Source organism: Netta rufina (assembly GCF_964035555.1).
Source record: "Netta rufina genome assembly, chromosome: 4".
Taxonomy (NCBI): Eukaryota; Metazoa; Chordata; class Aves; order Anseriformes; family Anatidae; genus Netta; species Netta rufina.
In genome coordinates, this window is record NC_140127.1 from 74773898 (window position 1) to 74790468 (window position 16571).

A 16571-nucleotide genomic window follows, 5' to 3' on the forward strand; every position below is an offset into this window, starting at 1 on the left:
AATATGAAAAGATTGCTCATTATTTTAAGGACTCATTATTTTTTAAGTGAAGCTCTCCCAGCAGACTAGCTTCTAGTCTCCCTGTGCTGTAATGTACCCAGAACTGCTAAACAACAAAGAAGCCCTGCTTTTATTTTGTTCTCAGTATGCCTCTTGCATCTCCTTATCGTAGCTTCTTGGCTATTTATTGCTTCTTTCTGGCTCACACTACGGCCTAAGCTTTCTTCCAATTCTTGCCTGCAACTTGCCCCAAATGGTAGCCCAAAACTTCTAGTTTTGAGGAGGGACTACGAAGTTTTAATATAAATAATCCTAGCAGTTGAATGTGTGATTGGCTTCTTCCTTTACTCTCTTCCTCACCAAAAGTGTTCCAACTCCCATGGTTAAAAATCTTGCAGTCTGTCTGCATACAAGAATTCATAAATATTGTCCAGACAACCCTAACAACTACACTTCCTTGCCACACATAAACAATCTGAAAGCTATTCACTTGTTTAAAGATGTTACTCAATATTCTGTATTTTAAATAAAAGCCTGTTCTAAAAATAAGCTTTATAGAAGTTGTATCATTTTAGTTTTATTTCACCTCTTCCAAATACATGAAACAAGTGTTAAAAAGTGATATAAGAGAGCTACAATATAAAATATTCACCAAGACCAAAGAAAATTTGGGTAGGTTGCTAGTATACTGGAATTCTTGACACCTCAGTCCAATCTTAGGGACAAGGCAGCCATAAAACCTTAAGTCCTTTCAGTTAGCTTACAAAAACTGTCTTGACACTTAAGATATTCTTTACTACAGGCAAAAACATGTAGATCACTACAGGCTAAAACATGTAGATATTTAACAAAAAGGCTTAAAAATATTAACAGCAATAATAACAACCATCAGAAATCCATTTGCTATTCAACCACAAAAAAGTTCAGAGAATGATACATTGGTACTAGAAATCAAAATAATTACCTTTTTCTTTTAGATATATCTGTGATGTTAGGAAGGACTCTGAAAAGACAACAGATCCCAAGCATCCTCTTCCTGTGAGCAAGTCTGGAATGTCAAACACCATCATAGACGCCTACAACGATCAGACAGTTGGACAGGAAAGGGAGAGAATGCAGAATTTGAAATATTTCAAGTGAAGCAACAAACAGCGTGTTTTAAACTTCCTAAAACACAATGCTTTTACATTGAATCGAAAAGCCTGAAACCTTAACAATATTTTAAGGTCTTGCTCCAAATTCCACTTACTTCACATTAAAACTCAATCTTATCTCAATCTTATCTCTGAAATAATCACTGCCATTACATTTCTAGTCACATAGATAAAATGCTCAGCATGCCCCATAAAAACAGCCACTCAAGCTCTACTTTCTAACAAAATATATAATCAGAATATTGAACAGCTTACTTACCGTTTTAATCAGACTCAGGCTATCCTCATTATCTAATGGAGTAATTCTGGAATAATAATGATAATTAAATATTTAAAGATTAGATCATTTTGAGTGACTTTTTAACAGTCAAAACTCTATTTCATTTTAAAGCAAGCTCTGATTTGTGTAGGCCATTTCAGTCAATTAGACAACATGGGGATTAAAAAAGCACAAGCTCGTGATGTCAACCAAGTTAAAAGCACTGTTTTAAATGGAAACTCTTAATGGGCTTGTGCTGCTTCTACTCATTAACAGAGTTAATAAAAATGGTTTACCCAGTTGTATTCCTTTTCCTTTTTTTTTTTTTTAGAATGTTTTCAAGATTCCATAATTACAAATAGGAATCCATTAAACCGACTCAAATATAAAAATATTTAGAGCATCTTGTACAAAATAATCAAATGTTTTTTCAGTCTCCGAGACAATATATTCATTAACGTAACAGAACACTAATTAATAACAGGAAGCGATACAAACCTTCCATGATTGTTCACAGCCTGAATTTGAAAAGCAATTTTAGAGCTGCAGAAAAGAAAATGTACTGGTGAAAAACATGTTGTACGCTTCTATTGCACATTTTTAAAGAGCAGCAATAACACATTTTAAACAAAGTAACTTTTGAAGCGATTACATAAACAGGAAAAAATTACTGTGATTGTAAGAGCTTTTTGAACACATTATGAAGTCTTGGAATACTGACACTCCCACAAGTTAACTTTGAAGTTAACATTTTGTGCATTTTTTCCCCCAAAAGATGCAATAAATCAATATTTATTTGGAAGTAGTTACCTTAACACCGTTTTAAGCTGTGTTAAATGTAGGGTATCTAACATAGACATAAACATCTGCTCTGCTCCCTCCTTTGCCTGAAAAAAGGAAATCAAGAATGAAACACCTTTTCCCATATTTCAAAATCCCAGCAACCGTAGGAGCACCCATAAAATACACAGAGACCATACACCAAACAATATTACACTGATGCACCCGGCTAAAATTTGTCTTTTACTTCTCTAGTGTTCCTTACTGTAAGGTAAGGGAAATTCATAAAAGATGAACTACTGTAAAAGGGTAAGATTAGATATACTCTGAATTTATTTATATATATATATTTTTTTTAACAGAATTCAGAGATACTGGTTGGAAACCACAGTGTTAACCTGATTAATGTTAAGCAGTTGTCTGAAATGTTTTATGAAAGGTGTTTTTTTTGGAGGGTGGGCATGTGAGGTAAAGGGTGTTTAAATATATTTAATATAAGTTTATACGGTAGCAAATCAACAGTGAGAATGTACAGAATCAGTGCTTCATTTACCTTGGATTCAGTGGAAGTTTTAGCATAGCACTCAATGCCAGCAAGCACAGCCTCTACAACAGCAGTATATATTTGCGACAACAGCATACTGAAGAGAAACACAAACACAACATTTACTAGACAGATAGAGTTTGGTTTCCTCCACGGTTTAAAAGGAGCAGTTAACACAGAACTAACTCCCTCATACAGAAGGGGTTCTTGTTCAAATGAGTGTGGATGTAGCTTTATGCTTAAATCAGTTTAAAAAAGATTAATTTGCTATTGCTCAAACTACAGAGTATCTTGACAAAAATCTCTTGCCAGAAATGTAACCCTGTTCTCATCAGTCAAGGAAAATACACATTTTATTGTTGACTTTCACTGGAGCTGTGTTAAGGATTACCCCCTAAATATTCACACAGAAATGGAATGGTAGCCCCACGTTCTGAAAAAAGAAAACCAGGCTAGAACCAGCTTTGAGACTGTCTTTTACTGGAGAATGTCAATCAAAAAAATAGCCAGAACAAAGCAGTCACCACCTTTAGATCACATCTACATCATAGCTTAGTCCCATTCTCTTCATAAATGGGAAGTGAAAGACTACTACTGAACTAAACAAAGATGATGAGAAGCCAGAAGTGATTTACAGCTCCTGACACATTCACAGCTCCAGAGCTATTGAAAACAAAAAACCTGTGCCCAACTAAGACATTTTGTCCTGCAACTAAACTGGAACCGAAAGATAAATAGACCAACGTTCCTTCTTCCCCAACTCTTCTGCAACAGCTAAATTTTGAGGGATGGATGCAGGGGGAAAGACAGACAAAAATACAGCATTTAAGCCTATGCAAAGCATTCCCGAATGACGGAAAAAAGCATTTGAAGCTCCCAAGCATGGCCCAATATGGAGGAATCTCAAAACGCCCCGATGATTGCCTGGACAGACATCAGCCAATTCAAACAAGCTCTACAGAGGCTTTGTTCTAACGTCATCCCTGAGAGCAGCAAGTAGTTTAAAAATTAACCTTATTTATTTGATGAGGTTTAATCCATATAATTGCATGTACTAATACATGCATTTCATTTAGGTTTTCAGTACGTGCTCATCATTAGTGTAATTCTTCCTAACTCTGTAACAGTTCCTGTTTTCAAATTCCCATATATATTTACAAGAAATGATCTCACGATGGGCTGCAATATAAGTAAGGTGTTATAGTTCTCTTACTTCTCTACCCATTTTAAAATGTTAATGTTAACAATGCAAGACAGCAAATGGTGTTTGTTCAAAAAATTTACCCCAGGGATACCTGAAGTCGCACAGCCAGTTTATGCACTCCAGCCATTCTGTATTGTAGATTGCAACTCTACTTCCTAAATATAGCCAGATTTGGACTGAGCATTGCTTATGAACTGTTTCTGTGAACTGTGGCTGCCCATCCCTGGCAGTGCTCAAGGCCAGGCTGGATGGAGCTGGAGGCAGCCTGGGCTGGGGGCAGGGGGCCCTGCCCATGGCAGGGGGTTTGAGGGGGCTCTGCGGTCCCTTCCAACCCAAACCACTTTATGACTCTAAGTTGGCAACTTACACTTGTTCAGGTTTCTTGTGCATCTCGCTGTCATTTCCTGTAAAGAAAAAAAAAAAAAGTTTCCTTTAAGCACTTCTGGAAGCGTTTCACACAGAACTTATTTGGCTTAACAGTTCTGCTGCTTATCTTAGACAATATTTACCCAATATTTTATGTAACTTCACCTTGTTTATGAATTAAAGAAAGAGCAAAGCACAGATCAACTCGTAACACTACAGACTGTACATAATTGCCAAAATAATATCTGCATCTCATAAGCACAGCTTCACTGAGTCAGAACAAAGATCCCAAAGCTGCTATTACTGGATACCCAGGAAAAAGCATAGCTACAGTAAATACATGCTACAATTCCTTCTCTCTTGCATGCCTCTGACCACTTTCTCTTTTATCTGAGTTGGATACAGTTTGAAAATGTATGGTAACCCTAAGGAGACTGACTTTATCCACAGACCCCAAACCACTTAGAATGGTCATTTAAGAAACTTGTTTTTCAAACTTTCATTTGATTTGTTTTTTATTAGGGAAGATAACTGTTCAAACACCTTGTGTTCAACCCAAGCAAGATGGCTGAGGATGAGTCAAAGACTTTTCTCTATCCTTTTAAAAATCTTTGGCTTGTTTACCGACACCCCCAAAAAACAAATGTAAAACAAAGACACAATCACAAAAACCACCCAAAACAACAAGAATCACAACACAGTAGTGTACAGTATTGCACAGTAGCGTAGGATGTGCAGCAGAAAAATGTTCTGCTAAGGTGTCGTGCACCCACTGCAGAATTATGCAAGAACCTACCACCAAAAACACTGTGCAGCCTAATGCTCATAAAGGAATCAAAAACATCTTTTGATTATTTAAGACTTGCAGTGATTAAAGAGAAGAATTCCCTTAAATTGCTGCTTGTCATGCTTAGTATACTTACCCAGGAAAGGAACGTGAGTGGTTCCAAAAAAATAGGTCCTGGAACAAGCCAGAGGTCCCTTTGGAGATACACACTGCACTACCTGGTGGTCAGTAGTAATGAGATACAGAAAGATCTTAGTAAAAAAAAAAAATCAGTGCAATATTTAACAATAAACTAAGTTCCCCTTAAGTATTCTAACAACTGACATACTACACAAGGTGTATAAGAGAGTTGGCTGATTTAAAGAACAACTTACGTTTTCAAAGGTATATTTCATTTTTGACTTGACCTGAACGGTTCAAAGGCTTTGGAAAGGAGATGAGCTCTGACTTCCATAAGTGTTAAGAATGCATTTTCAACTTCCTATGCCAACTGCTCTTCTCATGAAAAGGGAAGTGGGTCACGTTCCAATAACTATGCTCGCACATGGCCTTATTTACTGTTTTCATGATACCCTATTAAAACAGTATCACCTGTACCTGTAAATAAACCAACCACCTTTTTAAGAACAACGTCAGAATTGAAGACAACAGATGGAGCAGGTACTGCATCAGAAAAAAAAAAAACTGCACTTGCATTCTCAAAGATATCACACGAACTCAACTGGAATGTTAACATGGGAAGAAAAAATAAAAATCGGAGATGTCTTCACAGAAATAAGGTTAGGACAGCAAACGGTGAATGAGATTTCACTGGAATGCCAATACAATCCTTTCTCGGGCATCTGACTCATGTGATGTGTCAGGAGTACCCGTATCCATCCATCCATCAGGCAGCTTATGCATGAAATGTCACGACAAGATCATAAAGTCAGTCCCTCAATCATACGTTCACTCCACGATGACCTGTATGTACTCAGCCACATCCATCTCCTCCACAGCACAGACTTGGGACTCGCACAACTGACAGACACTCCCAGGGCCCGTGGAGATCAGCCAGCAGGGAGCACTACACAACGCAAGCTGCACGCTACCTCTCCTCCTCCGCTGCGAGTTACCTTCTTGATGCACCCAGCCCAGCCAGGCAGAGGATCTGAGTTCCCTGGGGTCGCTTCCCCAGTTACGTCCCCTGCGCAGCAGTGCAACAAGCCATCGACCTCATGATATGTTTTAAAACTAAGCTTTTACTTGAAAACGGAAACAAGTTAATCTTACAACTTGAGCGTAACATTCGTTGAACACCACAGAGATTTTCAAAGTTCACCAGAACAAAGAACACCAGAAAGATTTGCAAAGGTCAAAATTTTCAAGCAACTGTTTGGTTGCTGAAGCAGACACTGAAATTTGGATGCACGTATGGATCCTGTGTCTACCTACAAAACCATTATTAAAAAAAGAGAGAGAAGTGTCCTACTGTTTCTTTTAAAGAAGCAGCTTAACAGCTCTGATTCAACCAAAACCTGTGTGTCAGATCATGTGCTACCATTACAAAGCTTTTTTCTTTACAGCTAGGGTAAGTGTCCCAAGTGGCATTTCCTCTCCCCCACCCAAACATTTGCAGCACCTCAAGTGTTAAAAAAAAAAAAACAAGCAGTCTTTAAAGGGCAGCTTTCAGCAGCCTATGATTAAATAGCCAGTATACTTTCACTTGGAAAGAGAAAAAAAAATTTGCTCCTTAAACTGATTGATTGTTAAGGTAACTTACGTTTTTATACATTAGGAATTGGGTATTTAACTAATGGGAAACATGTGCTTAAAGGGCACAAAAATATACAAAGAAAACAGAAATATACACTGCCTAGAAGAGCTGGATAATTACTTTAAAACCTCACCATATGTTTAGCAGTGCTTCCACCAAGGCCAGTGTTTCGAACAAGATGTCCTTCTGATGGAAAATTGAAGTTACCAGAGTTCAAGTTTTCTCTAGTTGAGTGGCTACCAAACAGAACAAAAGGCTGCCGGCTGGGACTATGGAAAAAAAAAAAGCTATCACCACCAAAACACTGCAAGAAAACTTGAATAACAACAAATGAAAAAGGCTTTCAAGTATGATAGACCAACTATTCAATTTCTTACTAGGAGAGCAGGACAAAAAATTGCTACAGCTGCACAGATCAAAGCCACAGAAAGCTTCCTATTGAAAAGACCAAGTTCCAAAGAAAAAAGGACTTGAATTAACAAGACTATAATTTTCTTTCATATACAATATTGTACCTCAAGGCTGTTTCTTAAACATTAAGTAGCAGACTGCATTTAAAACTTGGCCATTAGAATTTTTTTCCCCTCAAAAAAGAAAATTGCCTTCAAAAACTGAGTCGTTTAAAGTTTACCATCACGGCAAACCTTGAAATAAGTATATTGGAACAAACCTATTTTGGTTTTAGCTCTGGCTTCAGGCCCAAGACTCCACTGCTAAGGTCAAGGCTTTTCTTTTCATCATTTAAATGCAAAACAACATAGGATGCTGGAGACAATAAACAGTGGAGTTGGAGTTCAGTGTCCTTTAATTCCAAATAAAGAAGAATCTGCAGAGACACCGAGGAGCTAAGCAACCTTTATTTAGCTCGAAATAGCAGAACACTTCGTTTTGCAGCATACAATAAACAGCCCTCCTCTCTCAGTTCAGATTCTGGGCTGAAATGAAATAAAGCTGACCTGGATTCCACAACTTGCGTAGGCTAAGATTTGGGTTTTAACTGCCTTGCTTCCAATAAAAAACACTGCTCTTGTTCTTCGTGACTCAGAAAAGCATACTGACTCCTTCAACCTTCATATTTTAGTTGATTTGATTATCATAAACAGAAGATCCAAATTTTCAAACAGAACTATCCTGTGCAGTATTTTGATATCTGGCCATGAAGAAATTGATCACACTCGAAAACGCAATGTGGATGGTTTCAAACATATTGAAATTGTGTATGCAATACCTATAGAATTAAAACCCATGGAAATTTGGAGTATCCCTCATAGAACTGCTTCTGCATGTTTGTTTGTTTTTAAATGTGCAAAGATAAGATATAATATAATAGGGTGGTCCCCAAAGGAAGCATTGTAAGTGTTCTTATGGCAGTTATAGAAATAACTCATCCACATACTAAAAAAAACACCGTTTCACAGGAAATAATGAGTAATACCTGTTGTCTGTTATATGGCTTGAGATCATTCCATGACTGAAATAACTTCTGAAAGGCTGTGGGGAAAAAAAAATCATGATTAATAAGCAAATAAATGGAAGGTGTGATTTACCCTCACTATCATTAAGAACAAACTTGAGTTAGCTTCTTGGAGAAAAGTCCTCAACCCTCAAAAACTACTTATCTCCATAAACAAACCCAAATACCATTAAGTCTCATATATGCTTAAAAAGGAAGAGATACTTCCAAAAAGCACTAGAAGCAAACACACTGTAGTATTTTTATCCATCCTGAACGTCACCAGTTATGTTTGAGATCTGACATGTGTGACCTCAACTTGTGAGTGCACATATACAGGAGCTACCACTGAAATCAAGTTTGGTCCACCTACAAATAGGGATCTGTAGTGCAAACCTAAAGCTAAGCTCAGTAACCAGCAAATAAACACTTAATTGTGAATTACATTATGTAGTCCTATGCCATCACACCCTGGGGGGTGGGCAACTTATCAACAAAATGTAGGTTTTGACTCCTGAAACAGGTAAGGTGACATGGGTAAAGAATAAAAATCAACAATGCTCAACATGCATTAGTACTTCTGCATGGATGACACTGGCATTTCAAAGAGTTACTGAAGCAGGCATACCTCCCCTGCCTGAGATTCTGACAGTTCCAGAATGAAGGGAATTTCAGTATCAAAATTAGCAAAAAAGTTGGTCCACTGATGCTCAAAAGTCATTAAATCCTAGAAGAAAAAAAAATATACAACATTAATTATTAAGGCAAGAGTTACACCAAAGAAGGAAGACACAGATATTACTGAATAATCCCAAATTACATTAGAAAAACAAATCATTTTTCACAATGCAGTATAGAACACAGCCTGACTGATGAAACCTTAAAAACAAAACCTACATCTTCTCTAAAAAATGAAGGACTCCCTTTTGTTGGAGGGACTTCTTTGAGTGTGGACTTTAGGGATTGCTGGTGGGGAAGAGATGAAAAGACAGGAGAGATTTTCCTTGATCTAAGGAAGTACACTATTTTGAGCACCCATAACTCAGACATCATGTCTGCCATATGACTTTCAAAACATACATGAATAGATTTAATTTCTGTTTTTAAATCTCTAGATGTTCCGAAATAGATTTGTATCTGACATAAGTTGAGCTTACATACAGAAGGTTAGGAACAAGGTAGGGAGTTTGGGAAACTCATGATCAGCAAATGGCAACAATACAAGAAAATTTATTTATCTGCATCTGGAAGAAAAAAGTGGTATACAGAAGAGGAAATATCAGTTGCTTCTCACTGAAGCAAAAGAATGGAAATGAAGATGACTCCTAGGTAAAAAAATCATTCAGATTAATTTTTTTTTTTAAAAAGAGAACCAGTAAAGAGAGGAGTGCATCATGCTGGTAAAGCAGGAACCTTACAGAACTATACAATTTTAAAAATGCTCAGGATAACTCAATTAATTGTCATACACTAACATGAAAGGTAAGAGACATCCCGATTTTAGGAAGTCTAACATTCCAGGAGTATAACAAGCAAAACCAGAAATATGATTTTAGCAGAGGTACAAATATTTTATAGGATTTGACTTCACTTCATTAACGTAACAATGCACACAGTTTACGCAGTGGATGTTGATAAACTCTCACAAGCCTTCTAAAATAAAAGTCAAGGCTTTATTAGAAGTTTAAAATCAAGGTGTCTATCCTGGGAGTATTATTATTGCAGAGTTATTTCAGCCTCAAGTATGCTTTTCATAGAAATTAAGAACTAAAATGTTTTTGTCAGCTTATTCGGAACACATCAATATTGTACAGAACTTTTTCTTAAATCTCAAGTAGAGTTAAAATCAAAGCTGTTAACTAAAAAAAGTATTTATCAACTGCAAATGCTCCAAGGCCACCCAACTTCCTCCTTGCTGAGAAAGTCATTTTTAAAATAGCCAATTTGTATGACACCAGAGTTGTTTGAAATGTCTATTCATTAACTTCAGTTTTCTGGCTATATCTTCTGTAAATGTAGCTCAGGTATTCAGGAGACGTGGTTGTTCATTAATTCTTCAGTTTCTAGCTGGGTAAAATACTTATTAACTGATTAACTTCAGTCTACACTTACGGAAGGTATAGCCACAAATGCAAAAGTTGGTCTGTAACCAGTTCTGGTAGAAATAATGTCTTATTTTGAATACCTGAACAAGTACAACAGGTAAGTAGGAAAAGGCAGAAATTCAGTTTTGAGAACTCACGTAAAGACTAATTATATATGCTAATACTTATATACGCCTCCTTTTTCTAGCATGGAGATCAGATCAACTCTTTAAAGTAAGGAATCACTTAACATTGTATTGTTTGTATTTCACAAAGCTACAGGGTAGCCACTGTGTGTCACTGTTACCCACTCAAAGCAGTTACAAAGCAACCGTGAAAATGTTTTTTCCCCGAAGAATGGCTGTATGGATGGATTTCTTCCCCTTTCTTCCCACAAAGGCAGGATTAACACACAGAAACATACAACTTTGTTCATAGTCCTGTGACCTGAATAATATCACAAGATTCAGGGAATCTTCTGTAGGAACTTCAGGCATTTTAAGAACTTTAAGGAATCCAAGATGAGCTATTTTAGACACCCTGAACTCACCATGTGGATTCAGTAGATTGTAAGCACTATTAAAATTAAAAAAAAAAAAAATAAGAATAAAGGCACACAACAACTTAGCTCTGCAGCCAGAGTAACAGATAGTCACTGGATCAGAAAATTACACCTGCCTTACCTCAAATACCAAGTCCTCCAAGGAAACTGGATCCATCTTGCTGTATGTTTTCCACAAATCAACGCTGACATCCATTAGCTGCAAGATATTTTAAATGGACTTCTGTGAAAAATTCCAGGATGAACAACACACATACAGGTTTAAGATGCACTGAAACAGACTTGCAGAATACTGCCTAGAGTCCTCTGGGATAAGTAATGCTTTTCCACTACTGCTTACAAAAGAATTGACCAGAAATGATGCCAATATTCTGGATGCTCATCTCCTCAAGTACACAAAGACTTTTTCTTGTATCTTTTAAACAATTTCACAAAATATTCTTGGAAACTCAATTAACAGTGAAGAATAATATCAGCTGGTGCAACCAGAAGGGAAAGATCAGTTTCCTGGGACAGACAAGTAGATTCCAAAGTTACTAGTCCTAGGCAACAGTTGATTCTTGCTCTATGCCAAATTGAAATTTAGGCAAAACTAGTTTAACTTAGCAATTAGCATTACCTTCTTCCAAGCTTTAAGATGATGTGTACAAAAGCACTATTCCAAAATACATTCCTAGAGGGACACCTGTATGTGAACAATATCTATATTTACTGTGTTCCCCCATATACTCCAGTAACTGAAAATGCAACACTGACTGTAATTTACTTAAACCACTGCTTTACACAGCTATTCCAACTATACATATCATAAGATATGGCAATAATGATATCCCAGACATTAACTTCCATTCAATTATCGGTACAGTAAATTCTCTGAATTACAGCACCTTGAACAAATTATACGTTTATTCTACCACAAAACACAGGAAATATTTCTTAGCTGCTGGAGTTCTGTCATGTAAGAAAACAAGGATCCTTAAAACACCAAATAAAGGATTAACAAGTTATCACTGGATTTCAGATTTTTAGATTTAGCAGCACTGAATGCACACCAGGGGGAAGCTAAGCTTTAGGAGCTAGAAATGGATCAAGAACACAATAGGGGAAAAATTATTTAATTTCCAAAATCTATTTCCTCCCATACCTTGTTTTTTTTCCTCCTTGTCTATGACATACAGAAGTTGTTTAACAGGCAGCCATGCACAAACAGGTAAGAAGTTAAAAATGCTAATTCCCACTTAAATCCCCTTATAACTCTGAGGGAGGGAGGAAGGGAGGGAGGGAGCCATGCTGGAATGTGGCTGAAAGGCGAGTTAATGTGCTTGCTCTTCAGATAGTGAGGATTTGCATTGCTCCTTTTAAGGCTTCGAGAGTGCCATAAGGACATTATCAACTCTCACGATCAAACAGAAAAGGCTCTGCCTTTACAAAGCCAACACCACACTATATACATCTTCCCAAAGCTTCTGCAGATTCGTAAAGTAAATTGGGTGAGGGTAACTAAAGATCCAATCAACTCCCTCTGAGTTCCCACAGCCAAATTTTTATTGACTCATTTCTGACATCAGGAAGGGCAACTGCTCCCAGTCAGAGCTTCACAAAGATGCTCAGCTATCTGCACTTGACCTTTAACAATTCTGACAGGTTCACACAAGGTGGTTATGCTGCTAGCAGCAGAACAAAGGAAAAGCATCAAGGTAGATATTGGTGGAAAAGGCACCCAGGAACTAACACAAGCCATTTGAGCAAGCACGTACAGTATAACGTGATGAGACTAACAATGGCACTATTAATTCTTTGTATTCCCCCCCCCAGCTTCAATCATCAGACAAAGAGCACTGACTGTAAAAAAAAAAAAAAGTGACAAAAAAAAAAGAACATCTGCATTTCTTTGGCAGAGGTTCAAGAAAATGAAATAAAAGAAGCTACGCACAAGTACTTAAATGCGAAGCTTTCCTCTGAAGATGCTGTTAGCGTATATTTAATAAGCAAATCAAGTGACAAGTTACTCAAAGTGGAACAGCAAATTATTATTTAAACTAGAAATGTGATCCAAAGTCTTGTCTACTGCCCTATTCAAGAGGCTATGATGACCCAAGAACATACAGTGCTGGTGAGAAAAGTAGATTCATTTCCTGTGTCAGAACCAATGACCTAGGAAATTCAGCATTTGTTACTAACCAGCTTCTATTACACTACTCCTGAAGAACTACTCCCAACTAGCAGCGCTGAAGAAGCTTTGTCTGCTAGTAGCAGATGATGCTGTAGAACATAAAAGTTGTAAATCACAGCAGGAGGCTCAGGGTGGAACCAAAGAGTCATCACTTATCCAGGGCAGAGCATTAGGTAGCTCCTAGCAGCCTTTCAGTAAGACCACAGTGTCTCCGTCCTTCAGATTTAATAAAATCCCAAGAAAATTGATCCAACTTAGAAGCTGACCCTACTAGGAGTAGCAAGGCAGGACTAGATGATCTCATAAGGTACTTTCCAGCTTCAATTATTCCACGAACTTACTGCTGCTTCAAAAAGGAAGACTCGAGAAGATGAAAAGCAAATACTCACTTCGTATTTCATTGTAAAGAAGCCATCACCCCCGATTCCTTCCAGTGCAAAAGCCTGCACAATTGGCCACTTTTCAACAATGAACATATCAAATATCTGTAGGTGACCTGCAAAAAAAATGCACAAACATTCTCTCATAAATACCATCAGTTTACTAATTTCCTCTAAGATGTTAGAGTGGTTCTGAGAGTCTAATAAAGGCTCTTGATTATCATATTTGCCTGTAAAACTTCAAACCTGTAACTGAAAAGTGCTTTTTGGTGAAGAAAAACTTTTGAAAAATACTTTCTCTACAACCCAAATTTTGTACCCTTTTTCCACCAGGGAAAAAAAAAATAATTACTTTTTCATGCAAATTTCTTTCCAAGGACATCAGAAAAACTGTGTCCGTTAAAAGTCAAGCTAAAACACAAGAAGCGTTGCTTATTTCAAAATCTTCAATTATCTGTCCCTAAGTTAGAGACATCATTGTCCCCATTTTAATCAAAATTTTAGGTTGGTGGAGAGGAAAAACTATTTAGCCTGGTAAAACAGTACTAATCAGTAAAGCTGGAAGCCATCTAAATTGAAGCACGATCATTATCCTTAAGCTAAACACCTTCTGTAGAGACTTCCTAACAGAGGGACTCCACTTTTCCCCCTGCCCCAACACATTAAGGATTTTCCAGGCAGTGAGAGCACATCACCTTTTCCTCAAGGGAAGCAATGAAGAACTGAAAAAGGGTTTCCAGACGCGGCTGTTTTAACTATGAAAACACACACGGAAGGGAAACGCAGTGCTATTAGTGAGAAAGCAAAGCTAACTGAAGTAGTTAGGTTTGAACCTAAACAGTTGAAAAAAGCCTATTTTTTATTATAACACATTTTTTCTCTCACCTACTTTACTATGGATGAAAAACCCCCAAGCTACAGGGTGAAGCAGCACGTATTGCATCGCTTTTGCAATATTTGCTGTTCGGGATGCTGTGAAGTACACTTGACTAAACAATGTAAGGTTACATTGCTCAGACTGCATGTCTGCCTACAGATCATAACAGGAAGCCGCACAGTCCAGTTTTTTCAGTGCTAAAAAAGGAAACTTGCATAACGAAATCTTTATTGTTTCCTTACATAAAGGAGCATTTATCTGAAGCTCCCATCTGAACAGAGAACTTCTGTGGCAGCAGAACATACTCCTCTGAATGCAAATTACTTCTTTTCCTCACGCTGTGAGCATTCACTCTTCAGCTGAAGTCTAAGGGCTTACGTTTTTCAGAAAGAAACCCAACCTCTAAGTAAAAAAAAAAAAAGTCTAGAAGCAAACTAATGACATATTAATCCTTATTGCTTCCTAAAGGCAAGGAAAACTTCACTCCCTGAACTGAATGGCTTGCATGCTGCAGAACATTTGCAGTAAGCATAACACAAACTAACCTACCTTGGCAGCTGTATGGAATACCAATGCGACTGCAATCTCGAACCATGTCTACGAAGCTGGAAATTTTGAACTCCTCTGCAGCTTCTTCATCTTCATACTGAAAGGAATCGTTTAAAATTATTTGACTGTTAGTTTTATACTAAAGAAAACATGTACTGTATAGCTTTAAATCCATGGCAAACGTAACTTCATGTAATTCACTGAAATATTACCTACAGAGACCAAAGCACCTCCTCTTTAGCATCTGTCTTTTGGAAACTACATCAAAGCATGGATACACTCAAGCCAACAGAGACTTTTTTAAACCTTTTAAACCTTTGAAGCAAGGTTTTCGTAAGGTCATATGAAGGCATAAATGCATGCTTCATTTCCAGCTTTTAGTCAAGTCCTTCAACATCACCTGCTAGATTCTGTATAACTTTTAAACAACGGAAAGTATTGGGAGAATGCGAACTGATACGCCACAAAGAAAACTTGCCATTGAGGAAAAAAGTATTACCAGCTTAACAGTGTTAAATCTGCAGAGCAGACTAACCAGATATGCCTCAGGTCACAAACAGGCAATGACAACAAATTGCTATCTAAGGGAGGGGTCTATGGAAGAAAAACAGGAGAAAAGCAGAGGAAAAGCAGCCAACACCATCTTGTTTCACGTGAGGAGCAAACAGAAGTCAATTTTTTTCACTCCACACCATATTTCTAGCACTAGAGCAGAAACAAAGTGCAAACGCCATACTTATGGCTCAGAGGAGGTTGAAAATTAGACTAAAGAGACAACACACAAAAACCATTTTTACACAGTGTAGCAGCACCTCTGGAACAGGCTTAGCACCTTTGGGTGCTCCAAGAGACACTTAGCATCCCTCCCCAGCCTTCCTGCAGCCCCCTTTAGGTAGAGGTAGACTGCTGTGAGCTCTCTCCCAGAGCCTTCTCTTCCCCAGGCTGAACAACCCCAAATCCTTCAGCCTGTCTTCATAGCAGAGGTGCTCCAGCCCCTTGATCATCTCTGTGGCTCTCCTCTGGACTTTTTCCTAACAGTTCCACGTCCTTCTTTTGCTGGGGAACCCAAAGCTGAATTCAGGGCTCCAGGTGGGGTCAAGGACAGCAGAACAGAGAGGGGCAATCCCCTCCCTCACCCTGCTGCCACGCTGCTTTTGGTGCAGCCCCCGATATGATCAGCTTCTGGGCTGCAAGCAGTGATTTGTTGACTTCTTTTTATTCATTTTACACTGCTCCAAACTTAACATACAGGTAAAGTACATGATTATAAACTTTTTACTTACAGCTCTCGTGAGCGTCAGGCAGCACACAGGAAATTTCTTTTAAGAACAAGTTCTTTTGAGACGAGCCTGATTATAAGAAGCATATCAAGTTCTTCCATGATGTGCTCTTTTTAGAATCCCAGGAAACCAGATCAAAGCTTTAGTTCAAAACCAAGCACTAAACAGCTGCCAGCTTCTCAAAGCTGAAAATGCCATCAGAAGGAGAACTTGGGTTTGGACAGCAGGCTAGAGGTTTGTTCACTATCCGTAACTGTAGATATACACACAGACCTTTTCATAACTGGTGCAGTCATGACACCTAGAAAGCTTATACAATATCCATCAAATTTCAGTGTTTTATCTTACTTGGCCATTTTGAAA

At 37.8% G+C, this 16571-nt stretch overlaps 1 protein-coding gene across 1 annotated transcript in view; it reads right to left on the minus strand.

Moving 5' to 3' along the window:
* DNAAF9 (dynein axonemal assembly factor 9) overlaps positions 1-16571 on the minus strand; it is a 71247-nt gene that overhangs the window by 35780 nt on the left and 18896 nt on the right. Inside the window, exons 5-17 of the mRNA XM_084286500.1 lie at positions 14929-15025; positions 13512-13618; positions 11071-11148; positions 8932-9030; positions 8286-8341; positions 6984-7119; positions 5231-5312; positions 4309-4345; positions 2747-2834; positions 2224-2300; positions 1912-1956; positions 1414-1459; positions 965-1076 (exon numbers count right to left, since the gene is read on the minus strand). Of these exons, the coding sequence (XP_084142626.1) occupies positions 965-1076; positions 1414-1459; positions 1912-1956; positions 2224-2300; positions 2747-2834; positions 4309-4345; positions 5231-5312; positions 6984-7119; positions 8286-8341; positions 8932-9030; positions 11071-11148; positions 13512-13618; positions 14929-15025 (1060 nt within the window). The remainder of the gene's footprint in view (positions 1-964; positions 1077-1413; positions 1460-1911; positions 1957-2223; positions 2301-2746; positions 2835-4308; positions 4346-5230; positions 5313-6983; positions 7120-8285; positions 8342-8931; positions 9031-11070; positions 11149-13511; positions 13619-14928; positions 15026-16571) is intronic.